The sequence below is a fragment of the Centropristis striata genome, chromosome 16 (assembly GCF_030273125.1).
Source record: "Centropristis striata isolate RG_2023a ecotype Rhode Island chromosome 16, C.striata_1.0, whole genome shotgun sequence".
NCBI classification, from domain to species: Eukaryota; Metazoa; Chordata; class Actinopteri; order Perciformes; family Serranidae; genus Centropristis; species Centropristis striata.
Genome location: NC_081532.1, coordinates 167393 through 191698, shown reverse-complemented (window position 1 = coordinate 191698; position 24306 = coordinate 167393). Strand labels below are relative to the sequence as shown.

General features: G+C 38.3%; 2 protein-coding genes across 2 annotated transcripts in view; one reads left to right on the top strand and one right to left on the bottom strand.

Annotated features, from left to right (window-relative positions):
• Nucleotides 1-19543, bottom strand: part of cnksr1 (connector enhancer of kinase suppressor of Ras 1) — a 55212-nt gene extending 35669 nt beyond the window's left edge. The window contains exons 1-4 of the mRNA XM_059352594.1: nucleotides 19405-19543; nucleotides 16078-16235; nucleotides 12863-13065; nucleotides 11124-11208 (exon numbers count right to left, since the gene is read on the bottom strand). Of these exons, the coding sequence (XP_059208577.1) occupies nucleotides 11124-11208; nucleotides 12863-13065; nucleotides 16078-16235; nucleotides 19405-19456 (498 nt within the window). The 5' untranslated portion in view covers nucleotides 19457-19543. The remainder of the gene's footprint in view (nucleotides 1-11123; nucleotides 11209-12862; nucleotides 13066-16077; nucleotides 16236-19404) is intronic.
• LOC131987734 (E3 SUMO-protein ligase ZBED1-like) lies at nucleotides 3197-5600 on the top strand. Its single transcript, XM_059352599.1, has 2 exons — nucleotides 3197-3522; nucleotides 3895-5600. The coding sequence occupies exons 1-2, from the start codon at nucleotides 3314-3316 to the stop codon at nucleotides 5564-5566; spliced, it is 1881 nt and encodes a 626-aa protein (XP_059208582.1). The 5' UTR covers nucleotides 3197-3313; the 3' UTR covers nucleotides 5567-5600.
• Nucleotides 19544-24306: the final 4763 nt, after the last annotated feature.

Here is a 24306-nt window from a genome sequence, read left to right as displayed (position 1 = left end):
TATTATAAAAAAATAAAATAGATGGATAGAAGATCCAAGTTAATGAGTGGAGATCTTGTTTTGGTGTGGTTAATTTAAAACACATGATTGTGTTATGGAATGTGGCACTATAATGATTTATCTACATTATGTTTAATAGTTTTATCTACATTATGTTTAATGGTTTTATCTGTTTAATGGTTTTATCTACATTATGTTTAATGGTTTTATCTACATTATGTTTAATGGTTTTATCTACATTATGTTTAATGGTTTTATCTACATTATGTTTAATGGTTTTATCTACATTATGTTTAATGGTTTTATCTACATTATGTTTAATGGTTTTATCCACATTATGTTTAATGGTTTTATCTACATTATGTTTAATGGTTTTATCCACATTATGTTTAATAGTTTTATCTACATTATGTTTAATGGTTTTATCTACATTATGTTTAATGGTTTTATCTACATTATGTTTAATGGTTTTATCTACATTATGTTTAATGGTTTTATCCACATTATGTTTAATGGTTTTATCTACATTATGTTTAATGGTTTTATCCACATTATGTTTAATGGTTTTATCTACATTATGTTTAATAGTTTTATCTACATTATGTTTAATGGTTTTATCTACATTATGTTTAATGGTTTTAAGTACATTATGTTTAATGGTTTAATGGTTTTATCTACATTATGTTTAATGGTTTTATCTACATTATGTTTAATGGTTTTATCTACATTATGTTTAATGGTTTTATCTACATTATGTTTAATGGTTTTATCTACATTATGTTTAATAGTTTTATCTACATTATGTTTAATGGTTTTATCTACATTATGTTTAATGGTTTTAAGTACATTATGTTTAATGGTTTTATCTACATTATGTTTAATGGTTTTAAGTACATTATGTTTAATGGTTTTATCTACATTATGTTTAATGGTTTTAAGTACATTATGTTTAATGGTTTTATCTACATTATGTTTAATGGTTTTATCCACATTATGTTTAATGGTTTTATCCACATTGTTTAATGGTTTTATCTACATAATGTTTAATGGTTTTATCTACATAATGTTTAATGGTTTTATCTACATTATGTTTAATGGTTTTAAGTACATTATGTTTAATGGTTTTATCTACATTATGTTTAATGGTTTTAAGTACATTATGTTTAATGGTTTTATCTACATTATGTTTAATGGTTTTATCTGTTTAATGGTTTTAACTACATTATGTTTAATGGTTTTATCTACATTATGTTTAATGGTTTTATCTACATTATGTTTAATGGTTTTATCCACATTATGTTTAATGGTTTTATCCACATTGTTTAATGGTTTTATCTACATAATGTTTAATGGTTTTATCTACATAATGTTTAATGGTTTTATCTACATTATGTTTAATGGTTTTAAGTACATTATGTTTAATGGTTTTATCTACATTATGTTTAATGGTTTTAAGTACATTATGTTTAATGGTTTTATCTACATTATGTTTAATGGTTTTATCTGTTTAATGGTTTTAACTACATTATGTTTCGTGGTTTTATCCACATTATGTTTAATGGTTTTATCCACATTGTTTAATGGTTTTATCTACATAATGTTTAATGGTTTTATCTACATTATGTTTAATGGTTTTATCTACATAATGTTTAATGGTTTTATCTACATTATGTTTAATGGTTTTATCTACATTATGTTTAATGGTTTTATCTACATTATGTTTAATGGTTTTATCTACATTATGTTTAATGGTTTTATCTACATTATGTTTAATGGTTTTATCCACATTGTTTAATGGTTTTATCTACATAATGTTTAATGGTTTTATCTACATTATGTTTAATGGTTTTATCTACATAATGTTTAATGGTTTTATCTACATTATGTTTAATGGTTTTATCTACATTATGTTTAATGGTTTTATCTACATTATGTTTAATGGTTTTATCTACATTATGTTTAATGGTTTTATCTACATTATGTTTAATGGTTTTATCTACATTATGTTTAATGGTTGTAACTACATTATGTTTAATGGTTTTATCTACATTATGTTTAATGGTTTTATCTACATTATGTTTAATGGTTTTATCTACATTATGTTTAATGGTTTTATCTACATTATGTTTAATGGTTTTATCTACATTATGTTTAATGGTTTTAACTACATTATGTTTAATGGTTTTATCCACATTATGTTTAATGGTTTTATCTACATTATGTTTAATGGTTTTAACTACATTATGTTTCATGGTTTTATCCACATTATGTTTAATGGTTTTATCCACATTGTTTAATGGTTTTATCTACATAATGTTTAATGGTTTTATCTACATTATGTTTAATGGTTTTATCTACATAATGTTTAATGGTTTTATCTACATTATGTTTAATGGTTTTATCTACATTATGTTTAATGGTTTTATCTACATTATGTTTAATGGTTTTATCTACATTATGTTTAATGGTTTTATCTACATTATGTTTAATGGTTTTATCTACATTATGTTTAATGGTTGTAACTACATTATGTTTAATGGTTTTATCTACATTATGTTTAATGGTTTTATCTACATTATGTTTAATGGTTTTATCTACATTATGTTTAATGGTTTTATCTACATTATGTTTAATGGTTTTATCTACATTATGTTTAATGGTTTTATCTACATTATGTTTAATGGTTTTAACTACATTATGTTTAATGGTTTTATCCACATTATGTTTAATGGTTTTATCTACATTATGTTTAATGGTTTTAACTACATTATGTTTCATGGTTTTATCCACATTATGTTTAATGGTTTTATCTACATTATGTTTAATGGTTTTATCCACATTATGTTTAATGGTTTTATCTACATAATGTTTAATGGTTTTATCTACATTATGTTTAATGGTTTTATCTACATTATGTTTAATGGTTTTATCCACATTATGTTTAATGGTTTTATCTACATAATGTTTAATGGTTTTATCTACATTATGTTTAATGGTTTTATCAACATAACGTTTATGTTGTGTTTACTGTTAAAACTAGTTCTATGTAAGTTTTATACATATGAAATTAAACTGTTTCCAGTGTTGTTTAGTGAACAGAACCAGGTTCTGTGTAGAGCTGCAACGAATACTCGAGTAATTCGAGTAATTCGAGTACAAAAAATCCTCGAATATTTTTTTTTGCCTCGAGTATTCGTTTAATCATCAATTCCGTAGTCAAACAAGTAGTCACTTGCGTTCCGCCCCCGGGGTCGTGTTCTACACGGACTGTAAACAGTGACGCACGCAACGCTCGAGTCAAAAAGTTGGCGCTATGGAGGACAGCGAAGAGACGGCCCGAAAACGGCAAAAAGTGTCTAAAGTGTGGGATCACTTCAAACTAAAAAAGACAGAGAACCTCGTGCAGTGTGTGTACTGCAAAATTGAACTTGCATACCACAACAGCACTTCATCGATGCTTCAACATCTTAACCGAAAGCATCCATTTGTCAACAAGACCAGCTCATCCGAAGCCAGCACAAGGTAAATGCCGGTCTTCCACTCAACAGTAGCTTAACATTAGCCGATTTAACGTGATAACGTGCTAACTGAGAAACACAGCAGCGCTGGTTTGAACGTAAGCTCTGCATTTGTTGTAGTCTATAATAATGCGAGTCTCGATGACGGCTCGTCCAAATGTGTATTATTATTATTACTATTATTATTATTTGATAATAATAAAAAGCAGCGCACGAGAATAGCATTTTAATAATTTAAAATGCCGTACATAAACGCATATTAGGCTATTGCTTAAAGCAGAAATGTAATCAGTTTGATTTAAAGTGAGCTGGGCTAGATGGCAGTATGGCTATATGCATTATGTTGATTTTTTTTCTTTCTGTTTGTGTTTCCCAGTACATCATCTCAGCAGCGGATGGACAGCTTTGTGCGACATGTACCACACTGCACTGTAGAAGAAGCTGCAGTGCTGACCGAGAGCATTTTAAACATGCTAATAACAGACATGCGCCCACTCTCAATGGTGGAAGACAAAGGCTTTCGAAACATGATTTCCATGTTTAATCCGAAATATAACCTACCATCCAGAACACACTTCACTAACTTGATGGAGAAAAAATATGAGAAAATCAAAGAAAAACTGAAGATTTCTGTAAAGGAGGCAGAGAGTGTTGCCCTTACAGCAGACATTTGGACAAGCGTGGCCACAGAGGCATATTTGGGAGTGACATGTCACTTCCTAGGGAATGATTGGGAGATGAAGTCCCTCACACTTACAACAATGCCTTTGGAAGAAAGGCACACTGCTGTAAACATTGCCGAGTGGCTTGAGGAGGCTACTACCAAATTTGAAATTCCATTTGACAAAGTGAAGGCAGTTGTCCATGACAATGGGTCAAATATAGTGGCAGCAGCAACCATTTTGAAAGAGAAGCATGGTTGGGCATCTGTGAGATGTGCAGGGCACACACTGAATTTGGTCGTACAGAACACGCTAAAAAACAACAAAACAGTCAGTAGCTGTGTGGGTGCTGCCAGATGCCTTGTTGAACACTTCAAGAAGAGTGAACTGGCTTGCACCAAGCTTAAAGAAAAGCAGCAACAAATGGGAGCGCCAAAACTAATGTTGATCCAGGATGTGAGTACTAGATGGAACAGCACCCATCACATGCTGTCTAGGCTCCACGCACAAAGATGGCCTGTGACTGCTGTTCTATCTGACCCTACAGTCAACCCAAGGGGAAAACACCGCTACCTGGATCTAAAGCCTGAGCAGTGGACCCTCAGTGAGGAACTGATTCAGATTCTGGAACCATTTGAAGCAGCAACGGTGTTTCTGAGTGGGGAAAAATATGTCACTGTCTCTGCTCTTCCTCAGCTAGTTCAAAACCTGAAAAAGTCAACAGACAATTCAGCATGTGAAACAACTGCAATGAAGGCATTAAAGGCAGATATGATCCAACAGATCACAGACAGGTGGAATTACCTGCTTGTGTTTTCACCTGAAGATCCTAACACTACCCTGCTGGCTGCTGCATTGGATCCCAGGTTCAGAAAACTCAAATTCCTGCCTGCTGAGGAAGTGTTTAAGGTTCAGAGCACAATTCAGACCATGGCTCTGAGGTTCCAAAATGAGGCTAGGCAATCAAATGCACAAGCCAATGAAGACAGCACCAGCCTAATGGAAGATGGCCCATCACCACACGCTAAGGGCAAGGATGGATCATTCCTCAGTATACTTGGATCATCATCAGAGTCCAATTCATGTGATGAAGAGGAGGATGATCAGCAGAGCCAGGAGATCCAAAGGGAAATCTTGCAGTACTTCGGTGAACATGCTCTCTCCAGGAAGGATAATCCACTGTCATGGTGGAAAGTGAATGCATCACGGTATCCAACCTTGGCAAGGCTGGCAAAGTCCTTTCTGAGCATCCCAGCGACATCAACGCCCTCAGAACGTTTGTTCTCGGCTGCTGGGAACATTGCATCTAAACGTAGGGCAAGCCTTAGTGCTGAACATGTGGATATGCTGACATTTCTTCATTGCAATCATCACTTGCTCTTTTAAAGGCTTGAACATTCTCTCTCTCTCTCTCTCTCTCTCTCTCTCTCTCTCTCTCTCTCTCTCTCTCTCTCTCTCTCTCTCTCTCTCTCTCTCTCTCTCTCTCTCTCTCTCTCTCTCTCTCTCTCTCTCTCTCTCTCTCTCTCTCTCTCTCTCCCCCCCCACACACACACTCGCACGCACACTCACTCACAGATGTATGCCCCTGACTATCTTACATGGGGTTAGGGTTAAATTCCTATCTAAATTGAATGTCTGTTGCATCTTAAATTTGATACTTTTGTCAGTTTTGACTCTTTGTTTAAAAAAACGTTTGTTTTATTTATTATTTTATTATTATTATTTATTTATTATTATATCATTTTTTATTTGAAATAATTGTTCCTGAAGAGGAAAGGGGTATTTTTGTTATTTATTCTTTATTGAAATGTTCATGTGTTATGGACATGGTTATGCCCAAAACTTCATAAGTTGTATTTTGTTGTTTATTTTCATTAACATGTTCATCAAAAAAGAGTAATTATATTTTCAGAAATAAAAGCCAATTGTTCGGTTTTACCAGGCCTGTTGTTTCTGTCACACATTATGCAATAGTATTGTTGTTTAAAAATCCCCCCAAAAACATCCGATTACTCGATTAATCGCTGAAATATTCGGTAGAATACTCGACTTCAAAAAGAATCGATAGCTGCAGCCCTAGTTCTGTGAGGTGGTTTCATGTGGTTTCATGTTATTCTGTATCAGAGAGTGAAACTAAAGAGGAAGTGGACATAATGAGACTAGAACTGGTTACTGAGTGTGAATCAGCTGGTCAGAATACTATCACCACTAAACTTCTTCTTCTTCTTCAGGGACAATTATTGTAACATTTCAAACAGCTGCAGTCACAAACACACTCCAAAGTTAAAAACAGGAATTGATCAAACAATAGGCAGCGATGATCAGCCTGGTTTATCTCACCAGGCAGAGAAACAGCCTGACTCTGATTCACCACAGACAAAAACATCCTACCAGGTCAACAAGCTCCACAAACACACAGCTCCTTCCTTTACCCTCCGGTCCTTCACAATAAAGTTACAGATACTGTTACAGCCCAACACAAAGACCACAGCTCTCAGTTATCACATGTTAAATCTGCTCCAAACCAACTTAAATGATCGCTCACAACTTTAAATCAGAACCAACAAGCTCAATAACTCTGTTTAACACACAGCTCCTTCCTTAAACCCTCCGGTCCTTCACAATAAAGTGGCTAAAACTCTCACTTATTACATGTTAAATCTGCTTCAAACCAACTTAAAAATGGTTTGAAAATAATGATTTTCAGCTTTAAACTATAACCAACAAGCAGACACAGTGTTGTTAATATATACATGAAGCCGTTTAAACAGCTAAATAATATAAATAATGAAAAGAAGCGTCACCTTGTGGGATAATCCAGTCAGAGAGGTGAGATCTGGACCTGTAGAGCTCTAAATATATTTAATCTATCTATAAATAACCTGCTCTAAATACTGAGCCTCCTCCTGCACCTCCTCCAGCAGCTCCTCTCCTCTAATAATCTCTCCTGCTGCTGCTCTGTCCTCCTCCTGTTTATCTCTAGCAGCCTGTTGCTCTTCATTCAGACACCAACTCCTCCAGTCACAAGTCAGTCAACAGCCAACGAGTCCCTCCCTCAGTCTCCTCCTCCTCTCAGCTCCTCCTCCCTCAGTCTCCTCCTCCTCCCTCTGCTCCTCCTCCTCTCTGCTCTCTCTCCTCCTCCTCCTCTCAGCTCCTCCTCCTCTCAGCTCCTCCTCCCTCAGTCTCCTCCTCCTCTCTGCTCTCTCTGCTCCTCCTCCCTCAGTCTCCTCCTCCCTCAGTCTCCTCCTCCCTGCTCCTCCCTCCCCCAGGCGGTACAACAGATCCAGGCCTGTCTCTGTAACAAACTACATTTACTCCTGTTCTACTGGACGTATTTATCATTTTGAGGTACTATTTTATGTAACTTTCTCCTTCTACTTCACTACATTTAGAGGTAAATATTGAACTTTTTCTCCACTACAATTATCTGACAGCTTTAGTTACTTTACAGGAAGAGATTTAACATGAAAACATGATGAATTTAAAGTTTTTAGACGTTTTTTTTTAAAATAAACATCATAAAATCATATTAACTAGTTAAATGAGCCCTACCTTGAGAAAATTCAAGTTTCAAGATGCATTTACCCAGGTCTGTTTGCACTAATAACATGTTGTTGGTAACATTAGATGACTGTGAGGAAGGTTGTCGCCTCAGAAGGTTACCACCTCAGGAGGTTAACACCTCAGAAGGTTACCACCTCAGGGGGTTACCGCCTCAAGACGTTACCACCTCAGGGGGTTTCCGCCTCAGGGGGTTACCGCCTCAGGAGGTTAACACCTCAGAAGGTTACCACCTCAGGGGGTTACCGCCTCAGCAGGTTACCACCTCAGGGGGTTAACACCTCAGAAGGTTACCACCTCAGGGGGTTACCGCCTCAGCAGGTTACCACCTCAAGAGGTTACCACCTCAGGAGGTTAACACCTCAGAAGGTTACCACCTCAGGGGGTTACCGCCTCAGCAGGTTACCACCTCAGGAGGTTAACACCTCAGAAGGTTACCACCTCAAGAGGTTACCGCCTCAGGGGGTTACCGCCTCAGGAGGTTACCACCTCAGGAGGTTACCACCTCAGAAGGTTACCACCTCAGGAGGTTAACACCTCAGAAGGTTACCACCTCAGGAGGTTACCACCTCAGAAGGTTACCACCTCAGGAGGTTAACACCTCAGAAGGTTACCACCTCAGGAGGTTAACACCTCAGGAGGTTACCACCTCAGGAGGTTACCGCCTCAGGAAGAATTTAAAGTGATTAGACTTTTGTTTTTAAATTAAACTTCATAACAGTAAATAAACTAGTTTAAATGAGCCCGTCCTTGATAAAACTTCAAACATAAATGTATCATAATAATGTAATAATATATGTATAATATATAAAACAGTGGTTCATTCTGCATAACGAGAACTTTTACTTTTGATACTTTAAGTACATTTGGATGAATGAGTCATTTTTGACCCATGTGTGTAAAATTGATGTAATAATACAAAAACTATTTTTCTTCATAAAGTATGAAAGGAAAAATGGATATAATGATCTGTTGTAATAAAAAAAGATATTCAAATAATACTTGGAGTATTCAATCATAAAATAAACTGATTTAAAAAGAAACACAGCAGCATTAAATAACAATATTATATTAAATAACATGAAGGGAATTAATGTTGTGTATCAAAGGGTTAACAGTCGGAGACATCCCTCCCTCAGTCTCCTCCCCCCTGCGCCTCCTCCTCTTCCTCCTCCCCCTCCTCCTCCTCCTCCTCCTCTTCCTCCTCCTCCTCCTCTTCCTCCTCCTCCTCCTCCTCCTCCTCCTCCCTCCTCCTCCTCCTCTTCCTCCTCCTCCTCCTCCTCCTCCTCCTCCTCCCCCAGGCCTTCCAACAGATCCAGGCCTGTCTCGTTCTGCTACCTGGGAAAACTTTTCACCCTGTTCACTGCCACAATGAAACTCCTTCTCCTCCTCCTCCTCCCACTTCTTTCACATATTAGATACTACTATAAGGTAGTAAACACCAACAGACTCCTGCCTCCTCCTCCTCCTCCTCCTCCTCCTCCTCTTTGGTGTTTCTCACATCTAACTTCACCTCCTTCAAGCTACTAAAGACGCCTCCAGATATGCCAGGAATGCAGAGATAAAGACTTCATTACTCAGGCTGAGGAGCAGGAGGAGGAGGAGGAGCAGCAGGAGGAGGAGCAGGAGGAGGAGGTGTTTTCATTACTCAGGCTGAGCTGAGGAGCAGCAGGAGGAGGAGGAGGAGGAGCAGGAGGAGGAGGTGTGCTCGCTTCTGTTTTCTCTTGCTACTTTTTATGGGTTGGGTTTAATAAAGAAACACAGAGCAGGTTGTAGTTCCTCTCTGGAAGTTTAGTTCAGACCACCAGGAACCTGCTTCTTCATACCAGCTTCCTCTTCAGGTTCAACACCTCATGATCTCATGCTTTCATGTTTTAATGTTTTCATGTTTTAATGTTTTCATGATCTCATGTTTTCATGTTTTCATCAGATTAAACACCTCATGTAAATCCTGTTATGTTCATTAATAATGTTCATGAGTCCTTTTGTCCCGCGAGATGTTTAAATATAGTGTCAGAAACTAAAAATCCCCAATAAACATTATTTATATTTCATTAATAACTCCATTATTAACCATCTCAATCAATATTTAGTGTAATAGAGTTCTTTACCTCTCAGAGAATTCACTCGGTTTTCATAATAAAATGTTAAAACTTTTTTTTATCTACATTGGAAATACCTACATATAAAATACAATAGTTTTACATTACATTGATTTAAAAAAATTATTTTACATTTTTAATTAATTTCGTTTTATGAAAAAATAATTTTTACCTATTTTTTTTTTTTTTTAACTTTGAAATGGGTCGATTTGACCCTCAACACAACCGGAGGGGTAAAGGGAGAGTTGTGATTGTTTTTGTGAGGTTTGTTTCAATAATTCTCCATCTTATTAAAGCCACCAGGCTGTGGGCGGAGCCTAAACAACAACAGGAAGTAGCGAATGTAAACACGCCTATCTTCACTCCTGTTAGCTCCACCAGGCTGTGGGCGGAGCCTAAACAACAACAGGAAGTAGTGAATGTAAACATGCCTATCTTCAGTCCCGTTAGCTCCACCAGGCTGTGGGCGGAGCCTAAACAACAACAGGAAGTAGTGAATGGAAACACGCCTATCTTCAGTCCCGTGAGCTCCACCAGGCTGTGGGCGGAGCCTAAACAACAACAGGAAGTAGTGAATGTAAACACGCCTATCTTCAGTCCCGTTAGCTCCACCAGGCTGTGGGCGGAGCCTAAACAACAACAGGAAGTAGTGAATGTAAACACGCCTATCTTCAGTCCCGTTAGCTCCACCAGGCTGTGGGCGGAGCCTAAACAACAACAGGAAGTAGTGAATGTAAACACGCCTATCTTCAGTCCCGTTAGCTCCACCAGGCTGTGGGCGGAGCCTAAACAACAACAGGAAGTAGTGAATGTAAACACGCCTATCTTCAGTCCCGTTAGCTCCACCAGGCTGTGGGCGGAGCCTAAACAACAACAGGAAGTAGTGAATGTAAACACGCCTATCTTCAGTCCCGTTAGCTCCACCAGGCTGTGGGCGGAGCCTAAACAACAACAGGAAGTAGTGAATGGAAACACGCCTATCTTCAGTCCCGTTAGCTCCACCAGGCTGTGGGCGGAGCCTAAACAACAACAGGAAGTAGTGAATGTAAACACGCCTATCTTCAGTCCCGTTAGCTCCACCAGGCTGTCTGACGGTAAAGTGGTGAAAATATTCTAAATACAGCGAACACCAGCACTGGAGTGGTGTTTTTAGGTGTTTCAACATTATTTCCAGACCGGTAGCGTGCCGAGCGTCATTACTGCAGATAATAACCTGATTATGGATAAATACTTCAGTTATAAAGTCAGAAGTATCCATGAAGTGCTGAAACAGAACGGACCTTGTGGACGATGTCTCCCAGCTCTCTGCAGTAGCTGAAGATGTTCCTGGTGGACGTGAAGCCGCTGAGCTGGCTGAACTGATACCTGCAGACACAGAGATTATATTACAGATTATTAGATTTATATTTATATTACAGGTCTGTGAAGGGACTGGGAGACCTATTAATTATTACACACTGGTGATTAAAAGGTACAGAGACAAATTAATCCTGTTAGACAGCAACAGAAAGAGAAACTGAAGATATTTAGAGAGGAGAGGGAGACAGCAACTCAATGACTCTTTTATATAGAAAACCTACAGCAACTAAAACCTCACACTGATGAAAAGGTCTAAAAACCAGATAAAAATCATCTTGCTGCATGGACAGATAATTTACCTTGACAAGATTTCTTAAATTAAGATTATTAAATCTAGAAATAAGCATGTTGTTAATAATAAATAACTCTTAAAACAAGAATAAAACCAGAATAAAAACTCATAAAACCAGAGTAAAACCAGTTAAAACCAGAATAAAACCAGAATAAAACCAGAATAAAAACTCATAAAACCAGAGTAAAACCAGTTAAAACCAGAATAAAACCAGAATAAAACCAAGAGATTTCTCAAATTAAGATGATTAAATCTAGAAATAATCATGTTGAACACTTAAAATAATAAATTAACTCTTGAAACAAGATAAATGATCTAACAATTCTAAATCAAATAATCATCAGGTCACTCTGCTCGGGCCAGTTCATCGCTGCTGGCAGCTTTACTTTATCTGGTTTTAAGAGTTAATTTATTATTTTAAGTGTTCAACATGCTTATTTCTAGATTTAATAATCTTAATTTAATAAATCTTGTCAAGGTAAATTATCTGTCCATGCAGCAAGATCATTTCCCTCAGATTTACTGTTTGATCTGGTTTTAGACCTTTAGATTTACTGTTTGATCTGGTTTTAGACCTTTAGATTTACTGTTTGATCTGGTTTTAGACCTTTAGATTTACTGTTTGATCTGGTTTTAGACCTTTAGATTTACTGTTTGATCTGGTTTTAGACCTTTAGATTTACTGTTTGATCTGGTTTTAGACCTTTAGATTTACTGTTTGATCTGGTTTTAGACCTTTAGATTTACTGTTTGATCTGGTTTTAGACCTTTAGATTTACTGTTTGATCTGGTTTTAGACCTTTAGATTTACTGTTTGATCTGGTTTTAGACCTTTAGATTTACTGTTTGATCTGGTTTTAGACCTTTAGATTTACTGTTTGATCTGGTTTTAGACCTTTAGATTTACTGTTTGATCTGGTTTTAGACCTTTAGATTTACTGTTTGATCTGGTTTTAGACCTTTAGATTTACTGTTTGATCTGTTTTAGACCTTTAGATTTACTGTTTGATCTGGTTTTAGACCTTTAGATTTACTGTTTGATCTGGTTTTAGACCTTTAGATTTACTGTCTGATCTGGTTTTAGACCTTTAGATTTACTGTTTGATCTGGTTTTAGACCTTTAGATTTACTGTTTGATCTGGTTTTAGACCTTTAGATTTACTGTTTGATCTGTTTTAGACCTTTAGATTTACTGTTTGATCTGGTTTTAGACCTTTAGATTTACTGTTTGATCTGGTTTTAGACCTTTTTGTGCAGCCACGACTCTTTTTATAACCCAGCAGAGCAAACAGTAGAGCTACCTGCAGGATAAAATAGCTGTGGAGAGGTGTGTGTATATATAACGGTTAGATAACTCCTCTCACAGACCTGTTGAGCAGAGAGAAGAGTCCCTTGGCGGAGGTGATGAGCTCCACCACCACCTGCAGGATGCCGGCCGGCAGCTTGGTGGCGCTCCGCCCGTCGTAGCTGTTGCGGCGCCAGCGGCCCTGGATGCCCATCTGGAGGGTGTGGGCCACGGCACGCAGCTTCTCCGTCAGGCCACGCAGGCTCTCCCCACCCATACCGTAGGTCTACACACACACACACACACACACACACACACACACACACACACACACACAGGTTAGAGGTCGGCTCCACTCCTGAATCCTCCCACTCAGTTCTACATAACCAGTCTGTGATGTTTGATGCTTTACTTCCCTCTTCAACACTCAGAAACAGAAACAGGGTCGAGTGTTAGAGACCTGTTTCATACTCTAACATTACAACATCCATATTTTATATTCTGGCTGCTTGGAGCTGCTGCCCAGCACTGTTATTATACTGTGGATTCTTTCTTCTTCCTCTTCCGGACACAATTTCATCCCGCTACTAAATTATATATCAAAATGTGCGGTTTGATCGGGATTGGTGTGCTATTACTTAAAACTGTCAAAAAATAAATTTGAAAACTGCGCTCCAGGCCGCAAATTCCACTCTACAGAAATAATTTATACATAGAAACGTAGGAAAATTAGTCTTCTCCCTCACAATCCTCTGGTAAAGCTGTCAGAGTTATAGTTTGGGCGTAGGACGCACAGATGATCCACCAACACCACCAACAGCCTCATTGGCTCCCATATTAAAAACACAGGAAGATTTCTGAAAAAGGGAGATGGAACAGTTTTTTTAGATCGGTCTAACAAAGCTATTTTTTTATTTTTCTGAAAAAAACATATGTAGAGGTTCAGGAAGAACTCGGGACGCTCAAAGTGAAGTCGGATCAATGATAGGTATTATGGTTTCGCCAAAAATGCTTTCTGTTCGAGGGCAGAAATTCCAGTCTGTCCACCTCTGCTGTCACTGTTCAGGAACATTCTACAGCTGCAGTTAATTCGGTTGATTGCTCTGCTCTGATTGGTCGACCTCAATGCCTTTGATGCTTTGATGTGTCTCTCACAGAAAGAGAGACCCAGACACACACACACAGACACACACACACACACACACACACACATTTTGAGGTTAAAGGTCATAGGTAGTATTATTATTATTATTATTATAATGTACAATACGATATAAACTAAGCAGCTGAAGCAGCAGCAGGTTATTGTGAGGACCTCTCTTCAGGTCGAGAGGTTCAGGGACTCTTAGTAGTTAAACACCAACCAGCTGAACAATCATCATCTTTACTGAGTGTCCCTGAATGTTTCATCTGGTTCATTATGTAACGTTGGTCTGATTCATGTGAGTGTCTGATGCTGTTTATTATCAATGAGAGCTGTGTTTACACTTCACAGAGCATCAACACACACACACACACACACACACACACACACACACACACACACACACACAGAACAATAAGTCTATCTGTGAGAAGTGCTATAAATCACTTTTAGTTACTTACCTACTTATCTGACAGCTTTAGTTACTTTACAGGTCGAGATTTAACATAAAATATCTGATCAATTTAAAGTGAAAATGAAAAAGTGGCTTTTTTTTATTAATAAATCTTATAACAGTATATTAAGTATTTAAATGAGGCCTTTACAAAAGTAAAACACTGCTTACATAAAAACATCATTACAAATAATGTAATAATATGTTTAGAATATATAAAACAATCTGAGTGGCTCCATTCTACATAACTTTTACTTTTGATACTTTAAGTACATTTTGCAGCAGGAGGTGCCTGCTCCTGTTTCTCCTCCTCTCTCATATCAAACATCATGAAATGTTTTCTCTCTCTCACATCAAAGTCTCGTCATGCTTCAGCTGCAACTAAACACATTTAGAAAACAAAGCTTGCTCTAATACTTCACATGCTGCAAATATCTGGGAAAGTTAAAATAAGACCTCCTCCTCCTCCTCCTCCTGCTCCTCCTCCTCCTCCTCCTCCTCCTCCCCTTTAATTCTCTGAACGGTTTTATTTATTTTTTCTCTGCTGCCTAATTAATTTTCCTCCCTTTCCAATTCACAGAGGGAGTTTTAGGACACTTGTTGCTGTGTGTGTGTGTGTGTGTGTGTGTGTGTGTGTGTGTGTGTGTGTGTAACAGTCTGTAAACTGTTTGTTGTCAAAGTGTTGAAGTCATTAACCGTTAAACACACAGTGTGTATGAGTGAGTGTGTGTTTCTCTGTCTAACAGACATCAACAGTCTGTCTGACAGGTTTTAAAGACAATAAGTCCAAATTCTCTGATTTCAGCTTCTTCAATGTGAATATTTCTGGTTTCTTTGTTCCTTTATGACAATAAACTGAATATCTCTTTGGTTTGTGGACAAAACAAGAGATTTGAGGACGTCATCTGGTGGTTTGTTGATATTTTTATACATTTTATTCACCAAACAACTAATCGATTAATCCTTTAAATAATCAACAGATTAATCCATAATGATAATAATCGTTAGTTGCTGCTCTAAAGTCTGAGCTCTGATATCAGAACATTAATCACCTCAGACACACACACACACACACACACACACACACACACACACACACACACACACACACACACACACACCCAGCAGAGCCTGGAGACACAGAGCTGCCATGGACACACACTGTAAACAAACAGGCACAGTGATCGTGCTCCTCACTTCACTTTTACTTCACTTTTACTTTACTTTAACCCTTTATCTTTGTGTAAACAAACAGGCGTGGTGACTGTGCCTCCTCACTTTACTTTACTTTACTTTAACACTTTATTTTAGTAAACAAACAGGCATGGTGACTGTGCTCCTCACTTTACTTTACTTTACTTTAACACTTTATTTTAGTAAACAAACAGGCACAGTGATCGTGCTCCTCACTTCACTTTTACTTCACTTTTACTTTACTTTAACCCTTTATCTTTGTGTAAACAAACAGGCGTGGTGACTGTGCCTCCTCACTTTACTTTACTTTACTTTACTTTTACTTTACTTTAACACTTTATTTTAGTAAACAAACAGGCGTGGTGACTGTGACTCCTCACTTTACTTTACTTTTCCTTTACTTTAACACTTTATTTTAGTAAACAAACAGGCACAGTGACCGTGCTCCTTACTTTACTTTTACTTTACTTTACTTTACTTTAACACTTTATTTCTGTGCTCCTCACCAGGCAGCAGAGCTTCTCCACGGCCTCCAGGACCAGCTCCTGGTGGCCGATCTTCTTCACCCCCAGCCTCTCCAGGTCGTGGTGGTTCAGCTGGAGCAGATCCACTCCGGACAGGTTCCAGTCTGAGACCTGGTACTGGTGCAGGGGGGCGTCCAGTCCTGACCAGGAACCAGGAACACAGGGACACATTAGGAAAGTCTGACAGGTTTTATTAATCGCTAAAACACTAAAACCTGCTGGCTGAACTCAGTTATCAGCTGATGAACTCATGAAGCTGACGGAGAAACTTTCTGGTGTCAATAAAACATTTCACATGTAAAACATCATCAAACTAGCAGCTTTGCTATAATCCGACATATTTACAAAGATGTTTTTAGATGTTCATTAATGTGCACTGTCCCTATCCCAAAATAAAGTATTACAATAAATAAATAAATAAATAAATAAATATCTCACTCAGACTTTCCAGCAGAACTCTGAACTCATCCTCAATCTAAAAACACTCTAATGCACATGTCATATATATATATATATATATATATATATATATATATATATATATATATATATATACACAATATTGAATCAAAATACAAATCAAATCAAATACAAATAGAGATCACATGTCATTGGTTAAACACTCAAAACTGATTGCACTTGTTTCAGATCATGTAACACAACAAAAGTCAGGAGAGAAGAAGAGAAGGAGAGAAGGAGAGAAGGAGAGAAGGAGAGAAGAAGAGAAGGAGAGAAGAAGAGAAGAAGAGAAGGAGAGAAGGAGAGAAGAAGAGAAGGAGAGAAGGAGAGAAGAAGAGAAGGAGAGACGGAGAGAAGAAGAGAAGGAGAGAAGGAGAGAAGAAGAGAAGGAGAGAATGAGAGAAGGAGAGAAGGAGAGACGGAGAGAAGGAGAGAAGAAGAGAAGGAGAGACGGAGAGAAGAAGAGAAGAAGAGAAGGAGAGACGGAGAGAAGAAGAGAAGAAGAGAAGGAGAGAAGGAGAGACGGAGAGAAGGAGAGAAGAAGAGAAGGAGAGACGGAGAGAAGAAGAGAAGAAGAGAAGGAGAGAAGGAGAGAAGGAGAGAAGGAGAGAAGAAGAGAAGGAGAGAAGAAGAGAAGGAGAGAAGGAGAGAAGAAGAGAAGGAGAGAAGGAGAGAAGGAGAGACGGAGAGAAGGAGAGAAGAAGGAAGTCTGACACTGATGGAAGAAACAATGTGACGATTGTCGGCTTTATACTGTACAAAAACAGAATAAAGTCTGTCAGTCTGGCCCTGAATATATGATATTAATTAATATTGTTTCCAGTGAGTGATCAATAGATTGTGAGTGATCAATAGATTGTGACTGATCAATAGATTGTGAGTGATCAATAGATTGTGACTGGTTGCAGGTTCACATCAACACAGAAGCAGAAGGAGAGAAGATCCAGAAGTGTAGAAACAGAGAAACAAGGAGGAGGAAAACTAAAGACAAAGAGCAAAGCAGAGTTTCATTTCTGATATATAGAACATGTTTCATTCATCAAGAGACAATCAGGGAAAAATATATGAATAAAAATAACTTCTCCCTGAGAACTTTATGTTGTGAACAACGTGTTTTATATTGTTAATAATAAATAAATAATAATAATTAATAATAATAATAATAATAACTTTGTTTCTGATCTGAGAGCAGTTTGGTCTGAAACACATGCAGGTAAACTCTTGATGAGTCAGAGGTTTAATAAATAATAATAATAATAATAATAATAATAATAATAATAATAATAAATAGAGCTGGAAGCTTTTGTGTTTAAGGTTTCAGAAAATGTTTTTTAGCAAAAGAGAAAAACTGAACTGAAAAGCCCAGAAGGTGAGAAAGTGAGGGGTGTGTGTGTGTGTGTGTGAGTGTGCGTGTGTGCGTGTGTGTGTGTGTGTGTGTGTGTGTGTGTGTGCGTGTGCGTGTGGTGTGTGTGTGTGTGTGTGTGTGTGCAGGCAGAGACCTGTCCAGCTGCTGATATCTGAGTTATGATTTAAAGTCTTCAGCTGCTGATCGTCATGTTGGAGGGTTGAAGAGAAGAAACTTCTGTAGAATCTACTGACTAAACAGTCAGTAAACGTTATAAATGACTGATTGATTCTGACTGTTTGTGTTCTAATTATAAACCACGAGATCCTTCAGCTGTTCCCCTCTAAGCCTCAGAGCTTTATGACTCAATATCAGCTCAACATGAAGTCCTCAACAATCACACAATCATTTAGTTTCACACACAAACCTGTTAACTGCTTTCACTTTCACTGTGATAAATGTTTCATATGTTTGGAAGAGATTGATACAGTTAATCAATAATCAATACAGTTTGGAGAAGAAACAGTGAAAAACCAACTGACAAACAATAAATAAATAACTAGAATGAAGCAAATACATGCTGGAAACAAGTCAAATGATCTGCCAGGGCAGTAAATAAATGTTTCTTTGTTAGAATTCTTTCATATTATTATTATTATTATTATTATTATTATTATTATTATTATTGTTATTATTATTTATTCCACATGCTGTTGGATACTTTACTCTGCAACAATACGTCACATTGTTTAGAGGATCATGTGCTTTAAGGATTAATCTGCATGTTAGTTAAGCAGTAATTACAGCTCATGGCCACATGATATATGATGTTTTCCTCTGAAACGAAGGAACGTTGAGTAAATGTGCTGAGTTCCTCCCAGAACTGTAATAGATTACTGAACAAAGCTCCATAATAAATATTGATCTCTCTCAGTGTTAGAGAGACTTTATTCCCCATAAACCAACTGAGGCTCCTTCCTGTTGTTGTCATGCTGCGTTTGTATTTATTTGTATTTATTTGTTTATGGTAACTGTGTTAAATGTAGTAACGTGTCTCTTTTCATGCTCTGATAATAAAGGTGTGTCTAAAACCAGATTATCTTCTTAAAAAACAAATAATCTGGCCATCAGGTGTCTCAACGAGACTTTTACTGCTTAAATAAAGGAGATTTACATAGAAACCAGCAGGACAGTGAACGCAACGTGTTCTATAAGGAGATCGAAAACAGCCAGGTAGATAAGAACACCTGACCACACACACACACACACACACACACACGGCCAGGCCACTTCCTCATTCCTCCTCCACCTTTCTCCTCTTCTCCTCCAGGAGGATTTACTCTGTTTCTATTTCTGACTTCACGGTTTGAGCCAAAGTCTCCGTGAGCAGATCAAGGTGTGAACCAGCGGTGTGTGTGTGTGTGTGTGTGTGTGTGAGTGTGTGTGTGTGTGCGTGTGTGTGTGTGTGTGTGTGTGTGTGTGTGTGTGTGTGTGTGAGTCCTCACCTCGGAGCCACTGCTCCACTCGGTCCTCGCTCCACGCCGCTATCGGCTCCATGCTGCTGGGCGTCCTGCTGCAGACTCTGGTCCGGGTCCAGGCCGTCCTGGAGGACTTCTACCTCTCCACCGGGCTGCTGCAGGAGGAGCAGGAGGAGGAGCAGGAGGAGCAGGAAGCGGATCCTGGTCTGGAGTCCGACGAGGACGACTGGCACTCCTCTTTCCCTCAGGTAGGACAGACAGGTAGACAGACAGGTGGACAGACAGGTAGACAGGCAGACAGGTAGCAGCCTGTCAGCCAATAGCGGAGCTGTCAGTCCGACCCGGACCACAGACCCCTCCCCCTCCTCCCGACCCCTCCCTCCTCCTCACCTGGAGCAGCAGGAGGTGCTGCAGCTTTAAGATTCATAACTTCCCTCGTGACTTTTACTTTCATGCACTAATACGTCATGACGCAGTGACGAGGCGCACAGCCTAGTCTGCACAGCGGACCTGGACCTGGACCTGGACCAGAGACTATATAAGACCTGGACCTGGACCAGAGACTATATTAGACCATAGCTATATCATATTTTGTGGCAGAAAGTCCCTCTATTGATTGTTATAAAGTCATAATTCTGTTGAGATGCTTCAAGTGTCAACAAGAATAATTCTGATTCCTGAATCTTTGTTGATGAGAGCACAAAAACACTGAGTCAGCAAAAAAAATAAGCAAATCTATCGGTATAATTATTATTGATTATTAATCTGGTAACTACAAACTGTCTTCATTATAGTTTAATGTATCCATATCTCTCATATTGTGATATATTTTCCTACTAAACTCCACAGAGTTTTAGTTCTTCAGGAACGTTTTGTTATGAATCAGATCTGAGTCACATGATCATCTGGACCTTCAGATATTTACTCTTCATCACATCAATATCTCTCTAATATCTGCTTTTATTTATATTCAGATCATGAGAACTTTCCAGAGCACTTGAAGACTTATTTTAAATTTAATCCTCAGGTTGATCCAACGCCTCAGTCTTTAGATCTTCATCCTCCAGATTTATGACACGCAGAGATCAATTTATTGATACATTGAGGGAATAAATTATGGAATAAATATATTTTCCCATCTGGCAAAGAACCCCACCTCTATAAAATGTTTCAGAAGATTAAAGTCTAAAAGCTAATTTAACTACTGTTTTAAAATTCTAATTCACACACAAATACACTTTTATAACATGTTCATTTTTGTTTTTTATTGTTTTATTGTTATTGCCATAATAACTTGTTGATGTTATACATGTGTTGTTTCTATTATCAGTTTATTACTTTTTTATAACTATGACATTTAGGTGGAGGCTTTAAATGAATAAAACCCATCCAGTTTTTCTGCCTCTCCTTAACTTTACACTATATGTTATCTTTCTCATTTTATGTAATTATAACTGTGCAAATACAATAAAATAAAGATAAACCTCTGAGATGTCGTGGAATTGAAGTATAAACTTGCATGAAATGGAAATACTGAAGTAAAATGAAAGTACCTTTGTACTTGAGTAAATGTTACTGATATCAGCTTATCCCACACTTATTGGTCTTTATCTTTTATTAACAGACCAGATAATGCTTGGGATGATTTATAAATGGTTTTAGTTAAATATATATATTCCTTTTTTAAATGGTCAGCAATTGACCAATCCTGAACATTATTTAGCTATTTATTTTCTTTAGTTATTGTCTTTATTTTCTTAATTTTATTATTTGTTCTTCTTCTTCTTTACCTTCTTCTTCTTACTATAATTATTATTTATTTTATTTTATTTAATTTCATTTTATTTTTTTAATTATTTTATTATTATTTCTAGATCTGGTTGATAATATATATTATTTTATAATACTCTCAAATATATTTTTTAATAAAGTGATTTGCTTCAGTAAACAGCCCACTATGATGAGATTCTTCAGAGATTTATAACAATTAATACTAGTAATGTTATGATACTATATAATATACAAGGAGCACACCTACAACAAGCATTCCTTTACAAGTATTTATTGATACAGCAACCTATGACCTTTAACCTCAACATGTGTGTGTGTGTGTGTGTGTGTGTGTGTGTGTGTGTGTCAAGCATGTGTATCTGGAGGAGTTTGCGCGCTTGCGTGTATCTGTAACTGTAATCACATCAAAGGATCAAAGGCTTTGTGGTCGACCAATCGGAGCAGAGCAATCAACAAAATTAACTGCAGCTGTAGAATGTTCCTGAACAGTGACAGCAGAGGTGGACAGACTAGAATTTCTGGCCTCGAACAGAAAGCATTTTTGGCAAAACCATAATACCTATCATTGATCCGACTTCACTTTGAGCGTCCTGAGTTCTTCCTGAACGTCTACATATGGTTTTTTTTGAGAAAAATGAAAAAATAGCTTTGTTAGAGCGATCTAAAAAAACTGTTACATCTCCCTTTTTCAGAAATCTTCCTGCGTTTTTAATATGGGAGCCAATGAGGCTGTTGGTGGTGTTGGTGGATCATCTGTGCGTCCTACGCCCAAACTATAACTCTGACAGCTTTACCAGAGGATTGTGAGGGAGAAGACTAATTTTCCTACGTTTCTATGTATAAATTATTTCTGTAGAGTGGAATTTGCGGCCTGGAGCGCAGTTTTCAAATTTATTTTTTGACAGTTTTTTCTCTCCCTCTACACTCTGGCGATGATGTCACACACTGTGACACGCCACATTCCGTGCAATACACACCCATTATAATCTCAGAATTTCTCCAAAAATGATCATGGTCATTGAACAGGGATTGATAAAAAACTATATGACCTATCGAAACGTGGATTAATACACCGATACACAAGACTTGTGTCTACTGTTTAAAGTTTAAATGGAGTCTCTAGGTGAAATTATGCCGGAGAAGTAGACGTTTAAAAATCTACAATTATTGTTCTTTTTTGCTCATTTTTTGTCGCCCGTCCCATTCACTTCAATGCAAAATTTTGGGCAAATTCGTATTCTGTTGAGAAAAGTAATAGCACACCGATCCCGATCAAACCGCACGTTTTGATATGTAATTATCCAAAAACTAGTAGCGGGAGGAAATTGCGTCCGGAAGAGGAAGAAGATAAAATCCCCAGTATAACAGTAGTGCAGCACTGGTCCCATAATGTAAACCAGTCCAATAATCCTGTAATAATGCTGCAGTAGAGACAGAAAGCTCCTTCGGTCATTCTGTCGACGCTCCAGATAAATAAACACAATTATGAAAAAACAAACACCGTTTTTTCTAATAACCTTTTTAAATTCCCTTACAGTGCATGAATTGTTTATGAGACTAAAATAAGAGTTTCTCCAGACCAGCAGCCGGATAATCCTCTTTACTGGTTACACTGGTCTATCTCTCTCTCTCTCTCTCTCTCGCTCTCCCTCTCTCTCTCTCTCTCTCTCTCTCTCTCTCTCTCTCTCTCTCTCTCTCTCTCTGTGCGCATGCGTGAGTGTGAGCTGAGCGAGTGGGAGCTGGAGTGTTTGACGGTGGTGAGTGGTTTTTTCAAACTTTTCTATCTTTGTTTGTTTGTTTGTTTGTTTTGTATGTTTTAGTGTAGTTTGTGAGCCTTGTAGCGGTCAGTGTGTGTGTGACAGCGGGCATCATGCCCGGTGTCGGAGTGGATGAGGAGGAGCTGCAGAAACTGACAAGAGGACATGCAGTCAAACTTTTGCCGGCTGTCAGCTGTTCAGTTGAGGATGCAGCATATGCCATCGGAGAGCTGGTGGGGTTTAAAAGTGTTAAAGCTGCCTCACGGATGAACCGTGCTATTGTCATTTTTTTGGATGATGTGACAAAGGTGGAGAAAGTGGTGGAAAGTGGCGTGGTGATCCATGATACCTTCACGCCGGTGTTTCCTTTGGTTAATCCGGCGAGAAGGATCATGATCTCTAACACGCCGCCTTTCATTAAAAATGAGGACTTGGCCACAGAATTGTCCCGCTACGGACGAGTTATCTCCCCAATAAAGATGTTGATGATGGGAAGTAAAACCCGAGCGGAGATGAAGCATGTTGTGTGTTACCGGCGGCAGGCTTTCATGGTGCTCAAAGACGGCGCTAAAGATCTTAACCTGTCTTTGAGTTTTAAGGTGGACGGTTTCAATTATGTTGTGTTTGTCACATCCGAGACCATGAAGTGTTTTGTTTGTGGAGCCGAGGGGCACTTGGCTCGAGCCTGCCCCGAGGCCAAGGAGGCTGCCGGTGGCGCAGCGGAGCCCCTCCCCCGGCGCGTCGGGGCCAAGCCCCCCCGTGCCTGGGGGTCGGAGGCTTCGACCTCCGGTGAGCCGAGTGTTTCGGCCTCTCGTGAGCCGGCAGCTGATGCGTCAGCAGATGGTGAGGGTAGTTCAGGTGAGACGGGCTCACCTGTTGTACAGCGGTCTGATGAGACGGCAGAGCCACATGTACAGGAGGTGATGGAGCAGGAGCAGGCTGCTAGCGCAGGGGAAAATGTTGCTGTCACACCCTCTAATGAAAGTAAACAGGAAAAGGTAAAGAAGGATAAGGAACATAAAGTGAATGCCGATGAGGTGGTGAATGAGGTGATGGAGGAGGACATGGCTGAGGATAAAAGGTCAGGAAAAAGGAAAATTGGTGAGTGTCAGGAGGGGGAGGAGGAGGAAGAGGAGGATGGGGAGGAAGATAGTGGAGATGAAGTGTGTGAAGAGTGCGATATAACTCCATCTCAGGAGTCTCAGAGTATTACTTATTCATCAAGAGAAATTAAAAAGTTCCTAAAAGACACAAAAAGGAAAGCAGCTGTGCAGGTGGAGAATTTCTTCCCCGACCTGAAGGGCTTCATTCAGTCTGTGACACGCCTTAAAAAAATGGAAAACTCTTTTGAACCGAAGGAAGTCTACAGACTGAACAAGTT

Excerpts from the sequence above, each read along its gene's own strand:
- LOC131987734 (XM_059352599.1), top strand. The coding sequence starts at position 3,314 with ATGGAGGACAGCGAAGAGACGGCCCGAAAACGGCAAAAAGTGTCTAAA. Across the intron at positions 3,523-3,894 it reads TCATCCGAAGCCAGCACAAG|TACATCATCTCAGCAGCGGA; the intron begins GTAAATGCCGGT and ends TGTGTTTCCCAG.